At 40.7% G+C, this 18,347-nt stretch overlaps 1 protein-coding gene across 9 annotated transcripts in view; it reads right to left on the bottom strand.

Moving 5' to 3' along the window:
* The window catches only part of LOC133536526 (transcription factor 4-like), a 415,635-nt gene that overhangs the window by 270,816 nt on the left and 126,472 nt on the right, over positions 1–18,347 (bottom strand). For all 9 annotated transcript variants that reach the window (XM_061877137.1, XM_061877134.1, XM_061877139.1 and 6 more), the window contains one exon: positions 17,618–17,693. In XM_061877137.1, the coding sequence (XP_061733121.1) occupies positions 17,618–17,693 (76 nt within the window). The remainder of the gene's footprint in view (positions 1–17,617; positions 17,694–18,347) is intronic.

Raw genomic sequence — 18,347 nt, 5'->3', positions numbered from 1 at the left:
CTGGTTTCAATGTAACTTAGATATTGGGTTTCACTATGTAAAGCGCTTTGAGTCACTAGAGAAAAAGTGCTACATAAATATAATTCACTTCACTACAACAGCGTGGCTTCGTAGTAAAAGAGTGCAGGTACTAGACTGGCCTGCCTGTAGTCCAGACCATTGAACATGTGTGGTGCATTATGAAACTTAAAATACCACAACGGACTGTTGAACAACTTAAGTTGTCCATCAAGCAAGAATAGGACAGAATTCCACCTGATAAGCTTCAAAAAGGTGTCTCCTCAGTTCCCAAAAGTTTACTGAGTGTTTTTAAAAGGAAAGGCCATGTAACACACTGGTAAAAATGCCCCTGTGCCAACTTTTTTGCAACGTGTTGCTGCCATTAAATTCTAACTTAATGATTTTTCTCAGTTCGAACATAAAAAATTTGTCTTTGCAGTCTATTTAATTGAATATAAGTAGAAAAGGTTTTTCAAAATCATTGTATTTTGTTTTTATTTACCATTTACACAACGTGCCAACTTCACTGTGTTCGGGTTGTGCACTAAAAGAACAAAACAAAAGGTGATTAATAAAAATGAATCCAGAGCAACCATGTGATTAATCTGATTACAAATGATAATATCTTGACAACACCAACAGACATGCATCCTCTCCGCAGTGAAGGAGTGAACAATAAAGATAATTAAATCAACCAGACAGATAAAGTGTGTGTGTGAGAGAAAGACAGAAATATATTTCTATATAAAGTGTCCAGATGTGACCTCTTCAGAGGAGGTCTGGCCTCATGGCTGAACCCTCATTAATAAGGTCAAGCAGAGGTGAGACAGGCGGCTGACTCACTGCATTTCAACAAAAAAATAAAACAATACGGGGAAATGATGGAGTCGAGCTTTTAAATAGACTTCCCCTTAATATTCCTTCAACGCACTATAAAACACATCGGCCTGTGTTTATGACACCAAGCTGACCTTTTTTAGAAACTTTAAGGTCATCTTCCCATCTCACCTGACAGAGGTGTGAGACAACATTACAGGCGGCCGTTGGTGCGACTCCAAGACGCAGAGACCGCAGGTAAAAATGAGGATTCGATTGTCCTTGTGGAAGTTGGCGATGAGCTGGCACGAATAAACAAGGCGCGGAGATGAGATGCAATAAGAAGCCTCCTGATTGACAACCATTGCTAGGTGTGTCTGCTGATTGTCAATCAGGGGCAGCAGTGTCCAAACAGGAAGTGGGTGAAAAAAAAAAAGGAAGGAAAGAGCCCAGAAACAGAAATACATGTAAAAAAAACACAGGAAACTAATAAAGTCCAAGCTGTCAACTAAACAAAAGGAAATTGTTAGCATTGACCCAAAGGTAAGTAGATCCAACATGTGATGATAATATATCAACTTCTCTGCAGGAAACCACTTTGTCACTTAAAATATGACGTCCATAATACAGCAACACATTTGTTACACAACAGTTTTGAAATACGGGATAATATTGAGAAACTTTTACAGTTATGTATTTTTATACAAACACAAATCACTTGTGGCTTATTCCAGCTCAGACTTTTTCTGAAAGTTTCACGAAAATCTGTCCTTTCTTACTAAAAGACAAACAAACCCCCGGGTATCAAACCTGGAACCTGCAGCCGCTCTACCAAAACAGCCACACGCGTGCATTTTTGTTTTCTCCATGTCTCGCTTCCAAACATTCTGCAAGAGGAACGGAGCGAACCCTCTCGTCAGTCATCCACTCTCTTTGTCCCTGTGGGTGGAGGCGGGGCCGCGGACATGCACACTTCAGCCTTGCAACGTAAAAATAACGTAATATAGTAGAAGTCAAACACATTTTCCTTAAAATCGTATCGCTTGTTTCTTATCTCGGCTTTGACATTTTTCTGAAAGTTTCGCGAAAATCTGTCTTCACTAACTAAAAGAAAAACAAACCCCAGGGGATCGGACCTGGAACCCACAGCCGCTCTACCAAGCCAACCACACGTGCATTTTTGTTTTCTTGATGTCTCGCTTCCAAACATTCTGCAAGAGGAACGGAGCGAACCCTCCTGTCAGTCATCCACTCTCTTTGTCCCTGTGGGTGGAGGCGGGCCGCAGGCATGCACACTTCAGCCTTGCAACGTAAAAATAAAATAATATAGTAGAATACAAACACATTTTCCTTAAAATCGTATCACTTGTTTCTTATCCTGGCTCGGACATTTTCTGAAAGTTTTGAGAAAATCTGTCCTTACTAACTAAAAGACCAACAAACCCCGGGGATCGAACCTGGAACCCACAGCCGCTCTACCAATCAGCCACACGCGCATTTTTGTTTTCTCAGTGTCTCACTTCCAAACATTCTGCAAGAGCCACGAATGAACCCTCTCGTCCTTCATCCACTCTCTTTGTGCCTGCGGGTGGAGGCGGGGCCGCGGGCATTCACACTTCCGCCTTGCAACGTAAAAATAACGTAATATAGTAGAAGTCAAACACATTTTCCTTAAAATCGTATCACTTGTTTTTAATCTCGGCTTTGACATTTTTCTGAAAGTTTTGCTTAAATCTGTCCTTACTAACTAAAAGACAAACAAACCCCAGGGGATCAAACCTGGAACCCACAGCCGCTCTACCAATCCAACCACACGTGCATTTTGATTTCTTCATGTCTCGCTTCTAAACATTCTGCAAGAGGAACAGAGCGAACCCTCTCGTCAGTCATCCTCTCTCTTTGTGCCTGCGGGTGGAGGCGGGGCAGCGGACATGCAACATAAAAATAACGTAATATAGTCGAAATCAAACATTTCCCTTAAAATCGTGTAATACTTACTGAAAGTTTTGTGAACATCTGTTTTTACTAACTAAAAGACAAACAACCTCCCTAGAAAGTTAATAAAGTAAAGTAACGACTCATTTTCAGGACCAATTAAGTGGAAATTGGACATTTTCCCAGAGCACACCTGATGATCTCTCACGGCACAACAACCGAATCGCTCTCTTAAACTACGGCTTTTATTTTTGCTTTTCACATTAAAAGCATCCCACTCGTCCCTTTAAGACGGGACACTCGAGAGCAGTTGGCCGACATCGAGTCTCTACGCGAAGAAAAGAAAAATACCACGAATGAACATCGGAGTTCGAGCCCAAACGTACGATTCTTTGCTGCCAAGAAACGACAATAAGATGCGAGACCTCTGAGTTTATGGAGCAGGCGACAGTTTAGGTGGTGTCTTGCACCTGGTCACTTCCACACTAGCAAGAGGGGAAAAACACACACAAACAAACACAAACACACACAAAAACATTTATACACAAACGTGCAACAACCAGGCAAAGGCACAAAAACGCACACAACTTGACTTCACGCGTGCACACACACAAAATCAACACACAAAGATACAGTCTGGTGTGTCATCCAATGTCACGGCAAAACTGACATAGAAATAAAATGAAATATGTCAAATAAGGGTGATAGTTGCTTATTTTCTGTCTGATAAGATTATTCTTCTCACTAAGCAGATTTTATGTTAGATTCTTTTACTTGTTTTAAGGGTTTTGGTCCTAAATGATGGCAGTAAGATATTACAGCTTGGGGCGGACACTTTAACCACAAGGCCACTGAGCAGGCTATTATATTATCATCAATATTATTATAAATATTATATAATATATATATTATATAATATATATATTATATAATATTGTTAATCCCATTTCATTTACATTTTGGGTGTCCCATTCAGTAAAAAAAAACCTACAATTCCGTTCCGTTCAGACATTGTGACTTTTGGTATTAGTGTTCCCGGAAAAAAAGGCACTCAGACACACGTACTGTGAGCTCGGGCCCAGCAAAGCCGGCGGCGTTTCTGGGTGTTGTTGATAAATGGCTTTGGCTTTGCATAGTAGAGTTTAACTTGCACTTACAGATGTAGTAACAAACTCTAGTTTCTGACAGTGGTTTTCTGAAGTGTTCCCAAGCCCATGTGGTGATATCATTTACACACCGATGTTTTTAAAGCACTAATGCACCCCCATACCATCACAGATGCGGGCATTTGAACTTTGTGTCGATAACAGTCTGGATGGTTCGCTTCCCCTTTGGTCCGGATGACGCGATGTTGAATATTTCCAAAAACAATTTAAAATATGGACTCACCAGACCACAGAACACTTTTTCACTTTGCATCAGTCCATCATAGATGTCGGGCCCAGAGAAGCAGGTGGCGTTTCTGGATGTTGTTGATAAATGGCTTTGGCTTTGCATAGTAGAGTTTTAACTTGCACTTACAGATGTAGTAACAAACTGTAGTTACTGACAGTGGTTTTCTGAAGTGTTCCTAAGCCCATGTGGTGATATCCTTTACACGCCAATGTCGCTAATTGGCTTCACGGTGGCAGAGGGGTTAGTGCGTCTGCCTCACAATACGAAGGTCCTGCAGTCCTGGGTTCAAATCCAGGCTCAGGATCTTTCTGTGTGGAGTTTGCATGTTCTCCCCGTGAATGCGTGGGTTCCCTCCGGGTACTCCGGCTTCCTCCCACCTCCAAAGACATGCACCTGGGGATAGGTTGATTGGCAACACTAAATGGTCCCTAGTGTGTGAATGTGAGTGTGAATGTTGTCTGTCTATCTGTGTTGGCCTTGCGATGAGGTGGCGACTTGTCCAGGGTGTACCCCGCCTTCCGCCCGATTGTAGCTGAGATAGGCGCCAGCGCCCCCCGCAACCCCAATAGGGAATAAGCGGTAGAAAATGGATGGCTGGATTGTCGCTTATTAAAGCAGTACCGCCTGAGACAGGGGTAGGGAACCTATGGCTCTCGAGCCAGATGTGGCTCTTTTGATGACTGCATCTGGCTCTCAGATAAATCTTAGCTGACATTGCTTAAGATGATAAGTAATGAATAATGCCGCTGTTAAAAATAGTGTTAAAAATAACGTTCAAAATATAAAACATTCTCATGCATTCTAATCCATCCATCTGTTTTCTACCACATCTGTTCAAGAAGTCGCATTAAATGTAAGAATTCATTTATTTATAATTGGTTAGCTTCAGAATAACAATGCAATTAAAAAAATAAGAGACTTATTATACTCTAAAAATGTTGGTCTTACTTAAAAATGCACAAAATTTGTTTTATTCAGTGTTAAAAAAAACATTGGCTCTCACGGAAATATATTTTAAAATATTTGGCTTTCATGGCTCTCTCCGCCAAAAAGGTTCTTGACCTCTGATCAAAAGTCACGGTCATTCAATGCTGGTTTTCGGCCTTGCCGCTTACATGCAGTGATTTCTCAAGATTCTCTGAACCTTTTGATGATATTACGGAGCGCAGATGGTAAAATCCCTACATTCCTTGCAATAGCCGCTTGAGAAATGTTGTTCTAAAACTGACGGACAATTTGCTCACTCATTTGTTCACAAATTGGTGACCCTGGCCCCATCCTTGTTTGTGAATGATTGACAGTACAGCAGATTTTTACAGCTAAATGTGTAAATACTGTATAATTTATACACACATAAACCTTGCCCCCCCCGACACATTTTTGTCCCTCAATGTGGCCCCCCCGAGTCAAAATATTTACCCAGCTCTGCTGTAGGACAACCATTCACAAACAAAAATGTATAATAATTCATCACGAGACACTTTCAGCAATTTGTGCAAATGTTTAGTGCTCGATCGTTTGCGGTTTGTGTGTGTGTGTGTGTGTGTGTGTGTGTGTGTGTGTGTGTGTGTGTGTGTGTGTGTGTGTGTGTGTGTGTGTTTACTGGCAATGCTTACTTAATGGGGACATCGCTCTGTTTACACAGTCTTCTGGCAGTATTAGGACCAAAAAAAAGACCCAGGTCTCCTGAAAGGAAACCTTTTTAAATGATAGTCGGATCCATTCTATATCTGGTAGTTGGAGTTGCAGACAACTTCCTTCCTGCTAAATAACAGTTTCCAGTTATGTCACAGAAGATGCAGGATTTGCTTTAACATTTAAGTGGTGAAACTTCCTATAAGAGGACATCTGTAGTGCCAGATTATGAGGATTATGTCATATTTAATATGAACTTTTTTGATTTTTTTTAAATGGTCCTCAGTAGTCACGTACAAATGTGTGTGAATTATGCAAAATGATTTAAATGTGGTCCCCATGAACCATATTAACTATTTTTCCCCAGGGTCCCCAATAAGACTGATCAGCACATTACTTCATCAATCCAGAGATTTAAAGACGTGTATGAGCTAACTGGCCAGTGGACATTTTACACCATTTTTGTATTCCTCCACAACCTGCAGAAAGGGTGGTCCCCACAAGTACTGAACAACTTGGTCCCCATTCCAAATGATAACCTGTGTGTGTGTGTGTGTGTGTGTGTGTGTGTGTGTGTGTGTGTGTGTGTGTGTGTGTGTGTGTGTGTAAAGCAAGAGATTAATCTAGTGGGGTCGCTGAGATGACACTAATCCCTTCACTGATTATCTAGAGCATAACATCAGTCTAATCTGATGTTGTGGGGGGTTAAGGAAGACAGACAAGGTTAGAGCGGCTAAAGCAAAGAAAGAACAGGAGTACGAGGCAACGTTCACACTCGGAACAATAACCAGGAGGTCTAGCTTTTTTTTCCCTCCTAGTAATTCTCTTTTTCTTTAGACATTTTCAAAAGTATCATCCTCTTCCTAACAGAAAGTGTCTAACCCACTTATAAAGTAAATAAAACATGGTTTTCTTGCCGAATGTAAGGGAGAAAAAGACTTTTTGGGAATGGGGAAGTCTCAATAATGAGACCACTAGGCTGCTCAGTTATGCTTCACGTAGTAGATGATCTTTCTGCATGTTCAAAGATACCAAGGTTCACCTGCATGGTTGCAACCTTATGGACTTGTTTTACGATGCCAGTTTTTACTTTTCATGGACGTACTAGCATCAGAAGAGTCTGGTTCATACTTGACAGACATACTGGATGTTGGAATTAAATAAATGAACAAATAAAAACAACAACAGGGACATTGTCTTTCGTCATTGTGCATCACCCATTTATACCGTACTTTTCGGACTATAAGGCACGCTTAAAATCCTTTAATTTTCTTAAAACTCGACAGTGCGTCTTACAACCCGGTGGACCTAATGTAAGGAATTATTTTGGTTGTGCTTTCCGACCTCAAATCTATTTTATTCGGTGCATGTTGAAATGATAAGTGTGAGCAGTAGATGGCAGTCACACATAAGAGATACGTGTGGACTGCAATTTAACTCAAGTAAACAACACCAAAATGTTATATGTTGCATTGAAAATATAGAACATTAAACACGGCAGTCAAGATTCCATCAAAATGTTTTAGTACGACTTTGGTAAGCTATGAAGCCGCACTGTTTGATGGATTGTACTGTGCTTCAACATACCAGTATTATTATGGTGTGTGTACAAGGTAAGACATATTATCCGGCGATGTGTTTTGCAATATTATGCAAAAGCAACTTTTCTTAGCTTCTGGTACCTGCTGATCTGTATTTGGGATCTGCATAAGTCCTGAAAAATTGCGCGCCTCCACCTTCATAGTCCGTACAACACTGTAGTCGACAAGCTTCTACTTTTTCTCTATCTTCTTCTTATGAGACATTCATCCTCCGCTGTTGCCAATTTTAATATAAAGTAGTGTAAAGTTCTTACTTATATCCGTCAGTAAACTCGCCATGAAAGCGCTAAAACATACCGGTGTAGTAAGTTTACATTTTTCACCCAAGGAACTTTAGTTGTTAGGGAGTTCCCGTCAGACGGTTTTTCACGGGACACATTTCCGGCTTTGTTATTGCACGCGTGAGCCATGGATAGGAAGATGCTCCTCCGTGGTTTATTTAAGTAAAGTCTGAATGTCATTAAGACAGTTATCTCCACATTTCTTCAACTCCCATCCTTGCACGCTACACCGCTACAACAAAGATGACGGAGAGAAGACGATGCCGAAGGTGAGTCACGTAAAAAAGACCGCCTACAAAAGGGTGCATCCTGAAGCGACTGTCAGAAAGTGGCTTGAAGATGATTTGTAAAACATAATCTATGCAACATTTTGACCAAAGAACCACCATTACATGTTATGTAGACCACAAGGAAGTGTTTTACATTTACAAAAAAATATATATAAATATGACCTGTCCTATATATGAAAATAGACCTGTCTAGACCAGCTCATCGGCAATATAATCCTGTCCGCCCTATGGTCTGGAAAATTCGGTAGTTCTTTTAGTACAGTATTTATGGGAGAACATAAAACGAGTTCAACCTGTATGATTAAAATAATTTTTTTAAATTGTTGCCACATTATATTTTTGCAACATATTTTCATTATTATTTCATCATCATCACCAATGTTGATGTTAAAATGTTCAATTTGAGTGTGCAACAGGGTATAGTATGATGCATGCAGCTATGTACAGTAAAGGCTTTAATTGCAATCTAAAGTTGAATACGGTGCAAAGATTTTTTTGGGTGACTTTGCTCCGTGCTGTGGCTTTGTTGCCTTGGAAACGCTCAAGACGATAGTGCCGCGCTTTGCTTTGCAGACTTTCCTACCTCCGCCAAAAGATGTTGTTTTCGCCAGGGTTTGTTTGTGTGTTTGTTGGCAACATTGTGAATAGATTTTAACAATATTTTTCAGGAAATGCCTAGAAAAACTATTCCTTTCATTTAGTAGGCCTACAAATCAATCAGCTTCTTGCTGCCATCTACTGGCCAGGTATTACCAGTACATGGTTAGTCTGCCAAAATCTAGACAGCACAAACACTCAATAACGGCACATTATTTGTGAATTGTACATCAATGGGGTGCAAAAATGATTTTTCAGACTATTTAGGTGAAATTGCATAATTTCCCATAGAACACCAGACAATATCTCACTGGACACTAGCAGTGGTTGAACAACACTGGTCTACTCACTCTATATTCTTTCCCATAAAGCAACTTTTCTGCCACTTGTGTCTTTTATGATAAAATGTTCATATTATTACCTAATTGTCCTATTTTGTATGGAATAGTATTCCATACAAAATACAGTATGAATCTTTTCACTGTTTTTTTCAGGATCTGACAGTTTTAAGATCTGTCAAGGAACAACAAATAAAAAATGGCCTTCTGGCTATTTTTTGTGCATTTGCAGCAATCTGAGCCAATAAAAAATTAACAAATAAAATATCATGCTGTTGTTTATTAAATGCAGTTGAAAGCTATCAAAACAACATTTGCGTCGCACCAATGCAACGCCTAGAAAGAAAAGTGTTCATTGACTTTTACCCACAGGGTCAAAAATAATTTGTTGAGACTATATGCTGTTATCAAACTACCAAATCGCAAACTATTAAAGTTGACATGTTGTGTAAACCGTAAATAAGAACAGAATACAATGATTTGCAAACCATTTTCAACCTGTATTCAAGTAAATAGACTGCAAACACAAGATACTTAACATTGGAACTGGGTAACTTTGTTATTTTTTTCCAAATATTAGCTCATTTGGAATTTGATGCCTGCAACATGTTTAAAAAAAGCTGGCACAAGTGGCAAAAAAGACTGAGAATGTTGAGAAATGCTCATCAAACACTTATTTGGAACATCCCACAGGTGAACAGGCTAGCTGGTAACAGGTGTGTGCCGTGATTGGGTATAAAAGCAGCTTCCGTGAAATGCTCAGTCATTTACAAAGAAGGATGGGGCGAGGGTCACCACTTTGTGAACAAATGCATGAGCAAATTGTCCAACAGTTTAAGAACAACATTTTTCAACGAGCTTTTGCAAGAAGATTTCACCATCTACGGTCTGTAATATCATCAAAAGGTTCAGAGAATCTTGAGAAATCACTGTACGTAAGAATGAAAACCAACATTGAATGCCCCTGACCTTCGATCCCTCAGCCGGTACTGCATCAAAAACTCGGTGTGTAAAGGATATCACCACATGGGCTCAGAAACATTTCAGAAACCACTGTCAGTAACTACAGTTTGTCACTACATCTGTAACTGCATGTTAAACTATACTATGCAAAGCCAGAGTCATTTATCAACAACACCCAGAAACATCGCTGGCTTGGCTGGGCCCGAGCTCATCTAAGATGGACTGATGCGAAGTGGAAAAGTGTTCTGTGATCTGACGAGTCCACATTTCAAATTGTTTTTGGAAACTGTGGATGTTGTGTCCTCCGTACCAAAGAGGAAAAGAACCATCCGGACTGTTATAGCTGCAAAGTTCAAAAGCCAGCATCTGTGATGGTATGCGGGTGTATTAGTGCCCAAGGCATGGGTAACTTACACATGTGTGATGGTATGGGGGTGTATTAGTGCCCAAGACATGGGTAACTTACACATGTGTGATGGTATGGGGGTGTATTAGTGCCCAAGACATGGGTAAGTTACACATGTGTGATGGTATGGGGGTGTATTAGTGCCCAAGGCATGGGTAACTTACACATGTGTGATGGTATGGGGTTGTATTAGTGCCCAAGACATGGGTAACTTACACATGTGTGATGGTATGGGGGTGTATTAGTGCCCAAGGCATGGGTAACTTACACATGTGTGATGGTATGGGGGTGTATTAGTGCCCAAGGCATGGGTAACTTACACATCTGTGAAGGCACCATTAATACTGAAAGGTACAACATATGTTGCCATCCACGCAACATCTTTTTAATGGACGCCCCTGATTATTTCAGCAAGACGATGCCAAGCCACATTCTGCATGTGTTTCAACAGCGTGGCTTCGTAATAACAGAGTGCATGTACTAGACTGGCCTAAATGTTCCAACTATACTGGTTTTGGGTTTTGTAAATACATTTAATTATAGTAATAGACATGTTTGGAAGACACCAAAGCCAGACTCATTTGAACCAAAAACTGTCTTGTTTTTGATACAAAAACAATGTATTTGGCCTCTGGGTGCCCACCAAGTTAGAAAAGTCAACACAGTGAACACAATCTGATATTACACAACTGTGTGGGTGTGTGTGTGTGTGTGTGTGTGTTTTATATCTGTGGCTGTCTCTGTCTCTTAGTGTTATCATTATCAAAGTAAATTGAGGTTCCCGTGTGCCAGATGAAGAATACAATATTTCCATTTCTGACTCGTGCGTCTCCTCATCTCTGCTGCTGCAGCTAGACGACATAATCACAACTCTGTCACAACACATCGCACACACAATGGATCACGGAGGTAAACCCGCAAACTCTCGCACGTCTTGCTTGTGTCGACATTGGCAGATGCATCCTGAGCACGCTAGAATATTCCAAGAATGATCAGTTTTCCCAATTTTAAAAACTTTTTTTCTTTATTTTCCCCCCTCACCACCTGCAAATTTAACTAATAAAGATGCATAAGAGGGACAAGCGGTAGAAAATGGATTGATTTGAAAGACAATTGTGTCTTTTGGTTTATGACAAAAATTGCTGTTAGACTGAGCAAAAAAAAAAAAAAAATACAGGCAAACTGTATCAGGATATTCTGTGGTTGTGATCTGATCTCGTTTCCTGATCCCTAATTGATATTAGATACCGGTCCGATATCAGATAAAAAAGTATCAGATGATATCGGCTATATAAACTGTGATACAAGCAGTCCTGCAGCGTGTTTATTTTTGCAAAGCTGGACATCCCGATAACATCCAAATGTCCTCCAATATGCAAACAAGGTTGGTCTTTTCTTGTATTTTAGTGAAATAGGGAGGTGTGGAGGGAGGTGTGGCCGGCGCTGCCTGCAGGAGCGGAGGTCAGCGTCTCTGTCCATGGTGCTGAGGACAGAGCACCAGCAGATGAGGGCGTGGCAGTGGCGACGGCAAGACACAGCTGATCAAATTTCCCAGGTGGTACGAGTTGTCCAATCTTTAACAGTAGCGGTCGGGGAACAGCAGGAGGAGAAGGGCTTGGAGAGTTTGGAGAGGAAGAAAACGGACTGAAAAGTTAAATAGCGTAAGCATAAGCTTCACCTTCGGGAATGTAAACAAGGAAACACCGGCTGTGTTTGTGTTGCTAAAGGCAGCCGCAATACACCGCTTCCCACCTACATCTTTCTTCTTTGACGTCTCCATTATTAATTGAACAAATTGCAAAAGATTCAGCAACACAGATGTCCAGAATACTGTGGAATTTCGCGATGAAAACAGACGACTTATAGCTGGGATCGGGCTGGAAAAAAAATGTCCGCTACAATCCGAGACGTCACGCATACACGTCATCATATGCGTCATCGTATCGCGACGTTTTCTTCAGGATACTTTGCGCAAAATTTAAAAATTGCAATTTAGTAAACTAAAAAGGCCGTGGTGGCATGTGTTGCAATGTTAATATTTCATCATTGATATATGTTGTTATTCTTTTTGTAATATTTCTCTATTTTGTTTCCTTTTAAACCCCCATTATTTACTTTTTACTCTTTTTTAAATTGATCTCAACTCTGTACACTGCTGCTGGAATTTTAATTTTCCTGAAGGAACTCACCTGAAGGAATCAATAAAATACTATCTATCTATCTATATAAACTATCAGACTGCGTGGTTGCTAATAGTGGCTTTCAGTAGGTCTTTAAATCCTCGCTTCTTGTCTTGTTTAATAGATGTCATCAGCGTTTGACTGCAAAGTATTGGTAACACTTATTTCACCATGTACCAAATAAAAAAGCTTTGAGGTCGGTAAGCACAACCAAAATTATTCCGTACATTAGACGCACCGGGTTATAAGGCGCACTGTGGAGTTTTGAGAAAAAGAAGAGAACAGCGATATGCACGGTCTGCAGCTCCAAAGTCGACAACACAACCACCACAACCTTCAACCTCATCCGGCACTACAAAATCCACAAAGAAAGGTAAGCTACGTGTCTTCGAGCAAGCCCGTTTGGGCTTTTAGACAGCTAAAGGACAAAAATAAAGGATAGTGTGTTCCAAGATGGCATCCAGACCCCCCAGTGGTAGATACATCTCTGCAAAGTAACGAGGCTATTTCATTTATGCTTCCTATAAATATTATATGCATTTAAAGTCTTTATAAGCCCTCAACAAAGCACTTGTAAAAACTTCCTACGCTCTTTAAACACTTAAAACAGGTTGTCAAACTTCTTTTATTGAGGACTTCTTCACACCCAGGGTGCCACTTAAAATAAATAGTGACTATATGAATACAAATGTATAATTTCCTCATGATATTAATATGCAACTGCCGATGCACTTGACTAACCAACTGTTGGGCTTCTTGCTTTGAAAGCAGTGTACGACAAGTGTGTGAGATATATATTGTTGCATAATCAGATTATATTTAATTTTGGACGATGTGCATACACTACAAACCCAAAACCAGTGAAGTTGCCACCTTGTGTGAATCTGAATACAAACAGAATACAATTATTTGCAAATCCTTTTCAACTTATATTGAATAGACTGCAAAGACAAGATACTTAACCTTGGAACTGGAAAACGTTATTTTTTGCAAATAATAGCGCATTTGGAATTTGACGCCTGAAACATGTTTTTAAAAAAAAGTTGCAAAAAATAATGTGAGAATGTGGAGGAATGCTCATCACACACTTATTTGGAACATCCCACAGGTGAGCAGGCTAATTGCGAACAGGTGAGGGCCATGATTGGGTATAAAATCAGCTTCCATGAAATGCTCAGTCATTCACAAACAAGGATGGGGCGAGGGTCACCACTTTGTGAACAAATGCGTGAGCAAATTGTCCAACAGTTTTAAGAACAACATTTCTCAACCAGCTATTGCAAGGAATGTAGGGATTTCACCATCTACGGTCCATAATATCCTCAACAAGTTCAGAAAATTTGTAGAAATCACCGCACTTAAGTGATGATATAACAGACCTTCGATCAATCAGGCGGTACTGCATCAAAAAGAGACATCAGTGTGTAAAGGATATCACCACATGCGCTCAGGAACACTTCAGAAAAACCACTGTCAGTAACCACAAATTGTTGCTATATCTGTAAGTGCAAGTTAAATGCATAGCGAAAGCCATTTATCAACAACACTCAGAAACGCTAATAGACTGATGCAAAGTGGAAAAGTGTTTTGTTGTCTGACGAGTCCATATTTCAAAGTTTTTCGGAAACTGTGGACGTCGTGTCCTCCGGACCAAAGAGGAAAATAACCATCCAGATTGTTTTAGGTGCAAAGTTGAAAAGCCAGCATCTGTGATGGTATGGGGGTGTATTAGTGCCCAAGACATGGGTAACTTATACATGTGTGATGGTATGGGGGTGTATTAGTGAACAAGACATGGGTAACTTACACATGTGTGATGGTATGGGGGTGTATTAGTGCCCAAGACATGGGTAACTTACACATGTGTGATGGTATGGGGGTGTATTAGTGCCCAAGACATGGGTAACTTATACATGTGTGATGGTATGGGGGTGTATTAGTGAACAAGACATGGGTAACTTACACATGTGTGATGGTATGGGGGTGTATTAGTGCCCAAGACATGGGTAACTTACACATGTGTGATGGTATGGGGGTGTATTAGTGCCCAAGACATGGGTAACTTACACATGTGTGATGGTATGGGGGTGTATTAGTGCCCAAGGCATGGGTAACTTACACATGTGTGATGGTATGGGGGTGTATTAGTGCCCAAGACATGGGTAACTTATACATGTGTGATGGTATGGGGGTGTATTAGTGAACAAGACATGGGTAACTTACACATGTGTGATGGTATGGGGGTGTATTAGTGCCCAAGACATGGGTAACTTACACATGTGTGATGGTATGGGGGTGTATTAGTGCCCAAGACATGGGTAACTTACACATGTGTGATGGTATGGGGGTGTATTAGTGCCCAAGACATGGGTAACTTATACATGTGTGATGGTATGGGGGTGTATTAGTGAACAAGACATGGGTAACTTACACATGTGTGATGGTATGGGGGTGTATTAGTGCCCAAGACATGGGTAACTTACACATGTGTGATGGTATGGGGGTGTATTAGTGCCCAAGACATGGGTAACTTACACATGTGTGATGGTATGGGGGTGTATTAGTGCCCAAGACATGGGTAACTTACACATGTGTGATGGTATGGGGGTGTATTAGTGGCCAAAGCATGGGTAACTTACACATGTGTGATGGTATGGGGGTGTATTAGTGCCCAAGGCATGGGTAACTTACACATGTGTGATGGTATGGGGGTGTATTAGTGCCCAAGACATGGGTAACTTACACATGTGTGATGGTATGGGGGTGTATTAGTGCCCAAGACATGGGTAACTCACACATGTGTGATGGTATGGGGGTGTATTAGTGCCCAAGACATGGGTAACTTACACATGTGTGATGGTATGGGGGTGCATTAGTGCCCAAGGCATGGGTAACTTACACATGTGTGATGGTATGGGGGTGTATTAGTGCCCAAGGCATGGTTAACTTACACATGTGTGATGGTATGGGGGTGTATTAGTGCCCAAGGCATGGGTAACTTACACATGTGTGATGGTATGGGGGTGTATTAGTGCCCAAGACATGGGTAAGTTACACATGTGTGATGGTATGGGGGTGTATTAGTGCCCAAGGCATGGGTAACTTACACATGTGTGATGGTATGGGGGTGTATTAGTGCCCAAGACATGGGTAAGTTACACATGTGTGATGGTATGGGGGTGTATTAGTGCCCAAGACATGGGTAACTTACACATGTGTGATGGTATGGGGGTGTATTAGTGCCCAAGGCATGGGTAACTTACACATGTGTGATGGTATGGGGGTGTATTAGTGAACAAGGCATGGGTAACTTACACATGTGTGATGGTATGGGGGTGTATTAGTGAACAAGGCATGGGTAACTTACACATGTGTGATGGTATGGGGGTGCATTAGTGCCCAAGGCATGGGTAACTTACACATGTGTGATGGTATGGGGGTGTATTAGTGAACAAGGCATGGGTAACTTACACATGTGTGATGGTATGGGGGTGCATTAGTGCCCAAGGCATGGGTAACTTACACATGTGTGATGGTATGGGGGTGTATTAGTGCCCAAGACATGGGTAACTTACACATGTGTGATGGTATGGGGGTGTATTAGTGCCCAAGGCATGGGTAACTTGCACATCTGTGAAGGCACCATTAATGCTGAAAGGTACATACAGGTCTTGGAGCAACATATGTTGTCATTCAAGCAACGTTATCATGGACGCCCCTGCTTATTTCAGCAAGACAATGCCAAGCCAGTAAAAGAGTGCGGGTACTAGACTGGCCTGCCAGTAGTCCAGATCTGTGAATTGTGTGAATTATATTTATATAGCGCTTTTCTCAAGTGACTCAAAGCGCTTTACATAGTGAAACCCAATATCTAAGTTACATTTAAACCAGTGTGGGTGGCACTGGGAGCAGGTGGGTAAAGTGTCTTGCCCAAGGACACAACGGCAGTAACTAGGATGGCACAAGCGGGAATCGAACCTGCAACCCTCAAGTTGCTGGCACGGCCACTCTACCAACCGAGCTATGCCGCCCCAGATCTGTCTTCAATTGAAAATGTGTGGTGCATTATGAAGCCTAAAATACCACAACAGAGACTTCGGACTGTTGAACAACTTAAGCTGTACATCAAGCAAGAATGGGAAAGAATTCCAGTGGAAAAGCTTCAAAAATGTGTCTCATTTCCCAAAGGTTTACAGAGTGTTGTTAAAAGGAAAGGCCATGTAACATGTAACTGGTAAAAATGCCCCTGTAACAACTTTTTTGCAATGTGTTGCTGACATTAAAGTCCAAGTTAATGGTTATTTGCAAAAATAAAATATGTTTCTCAGTTGCAACATTAAGTATCTTGTCTTTGCAGTCTATTTAATTGAATAAAGGTTGAAAAAGATTTGCAAATCATTTTTCATTTACGATTTAAACAACCTTACAACTTTACTGGTTTTGGGTTTTGTATAATTATGCCCTATAATATAAGTTTTGTGTTTCTATTTTTGGGTGTCTGGAATGGATTATTGAATTTACTGTTTTAATGCTTTGGTTTTTGTACAATTTCGATCCCTTTCGTTGAATGCAACGGAAAAATAAACGAGACGCCGATCCTAACCGCTGTTGTTGTTCACATTGTCTTTGTCTCTCCTTTACACGACTGACATAGTTTGGAGTAGACATACAAACACCTGTTCGCCGGCTTCTGGATGCAAACATTCAGGTTTTAAAGATCGCACCATAAACCACAACCAAGACATGCCAAGAAGAGAGAGGGCTGGCAGAAATGCAGAGCCGAGATCTGACATCTTCCATTTTTTATGAATCCCGTCAAAGCTAATTAAGCTTTGTGTGTGTGTGTGTGTGTGTGTGTGTGTGTGTGTGTGTGTGTGTGCAATAGAGAGTGAGAGAGAGTGATTAACAGAGGGAGAAAGAAAGAGAAGGAGGCAGATTATATGTGTCAGTGGCCATTTGCTCACAACTGGCGCCACATCGGAGCCAGGGCCAGAGGCAGAGTGCATCATGGGTAAATGAACTCACACTGCCTGGCGTTTAATACATGCCTGGCCTGAAAGGGGGGGTGAAGAAGAGGAGAGAAGCCGCATGCCTGATGTCTCCTTATAATTTATGACACGTTCATAACAAGTGTGCAGAAAAGACAAATGTCACACATGAACATCCCGTCAGCCACTTACCTGTTAGCCTGGAATTTGGGTACGGCGGCGAGATGCTGTCATGTGACGCCATGTAATGAGATCCTTCTGCATAGTTCTGGACAGACAGAGAGATGGAGACGGTTGCTTTTGTTGTTGTAACGCAGAGGTGAGGGAGCAGTATGTATGAATACACTGATTATTTTGATATTTTACTAGGCGATATTGCCTAAGTGTCCAAGTCTATGATATTTGATTAGTATTAGAATCGGCCTGTCGTGAGTAAAATGTGTTTACTTCAACCTGACAGAGCGTGGCGGACTTTGAGGAAGGAAATGTTGTTGCATTTCAAACTTTTGTGTGGGGTTGCTTCCTTATTTGTCATTACTTAAATCTGATTTGAATGTGCAGCAGTGGCAGCTGAACTGAACATGACAGCACGTCATAATCAAGCCGGTTAGCAGAAAAAAAAAAAACGCTGATAGCAGTATCATTATTCCAGAACCTCTTTGTCTAAGTCGAATAAGCGTCAGAAAATGGATGGATGGATGTACATACATACATACATACATACATATATATGTGTGTATATATATATATATATATATATATATATATATATATATATATATATATTATTTAATCTCATAATATGCAAATATAATGACAATAGCCTATTGTATTCTATTCTATATACATATATACACACACACATATATATATATATATATAAATACATACATACATACATACTTAATTATATACATATATT

This window comes from Nerophis ophidion, linkage group LG17 (genome assembly GCF_033978795.1).
Source record: "Nerophis ophidion isolate RoL-2023_Sa linkage group LG17, RoL_Noph_v1.0, whole genome shotgun sequence".
Taxonomy (NCBI): domain Eukaryota; kingdom Metazoa; phylum Chordata; class Actinopteri; order Syngnathiformes; family Syngnathidae; genus Nerophis; species Nerophis ophidion.
Note: the sequence above shows the minus strand (reverse complement) of the source record. Positions and strands in the feature narration are given on the sequence as shown.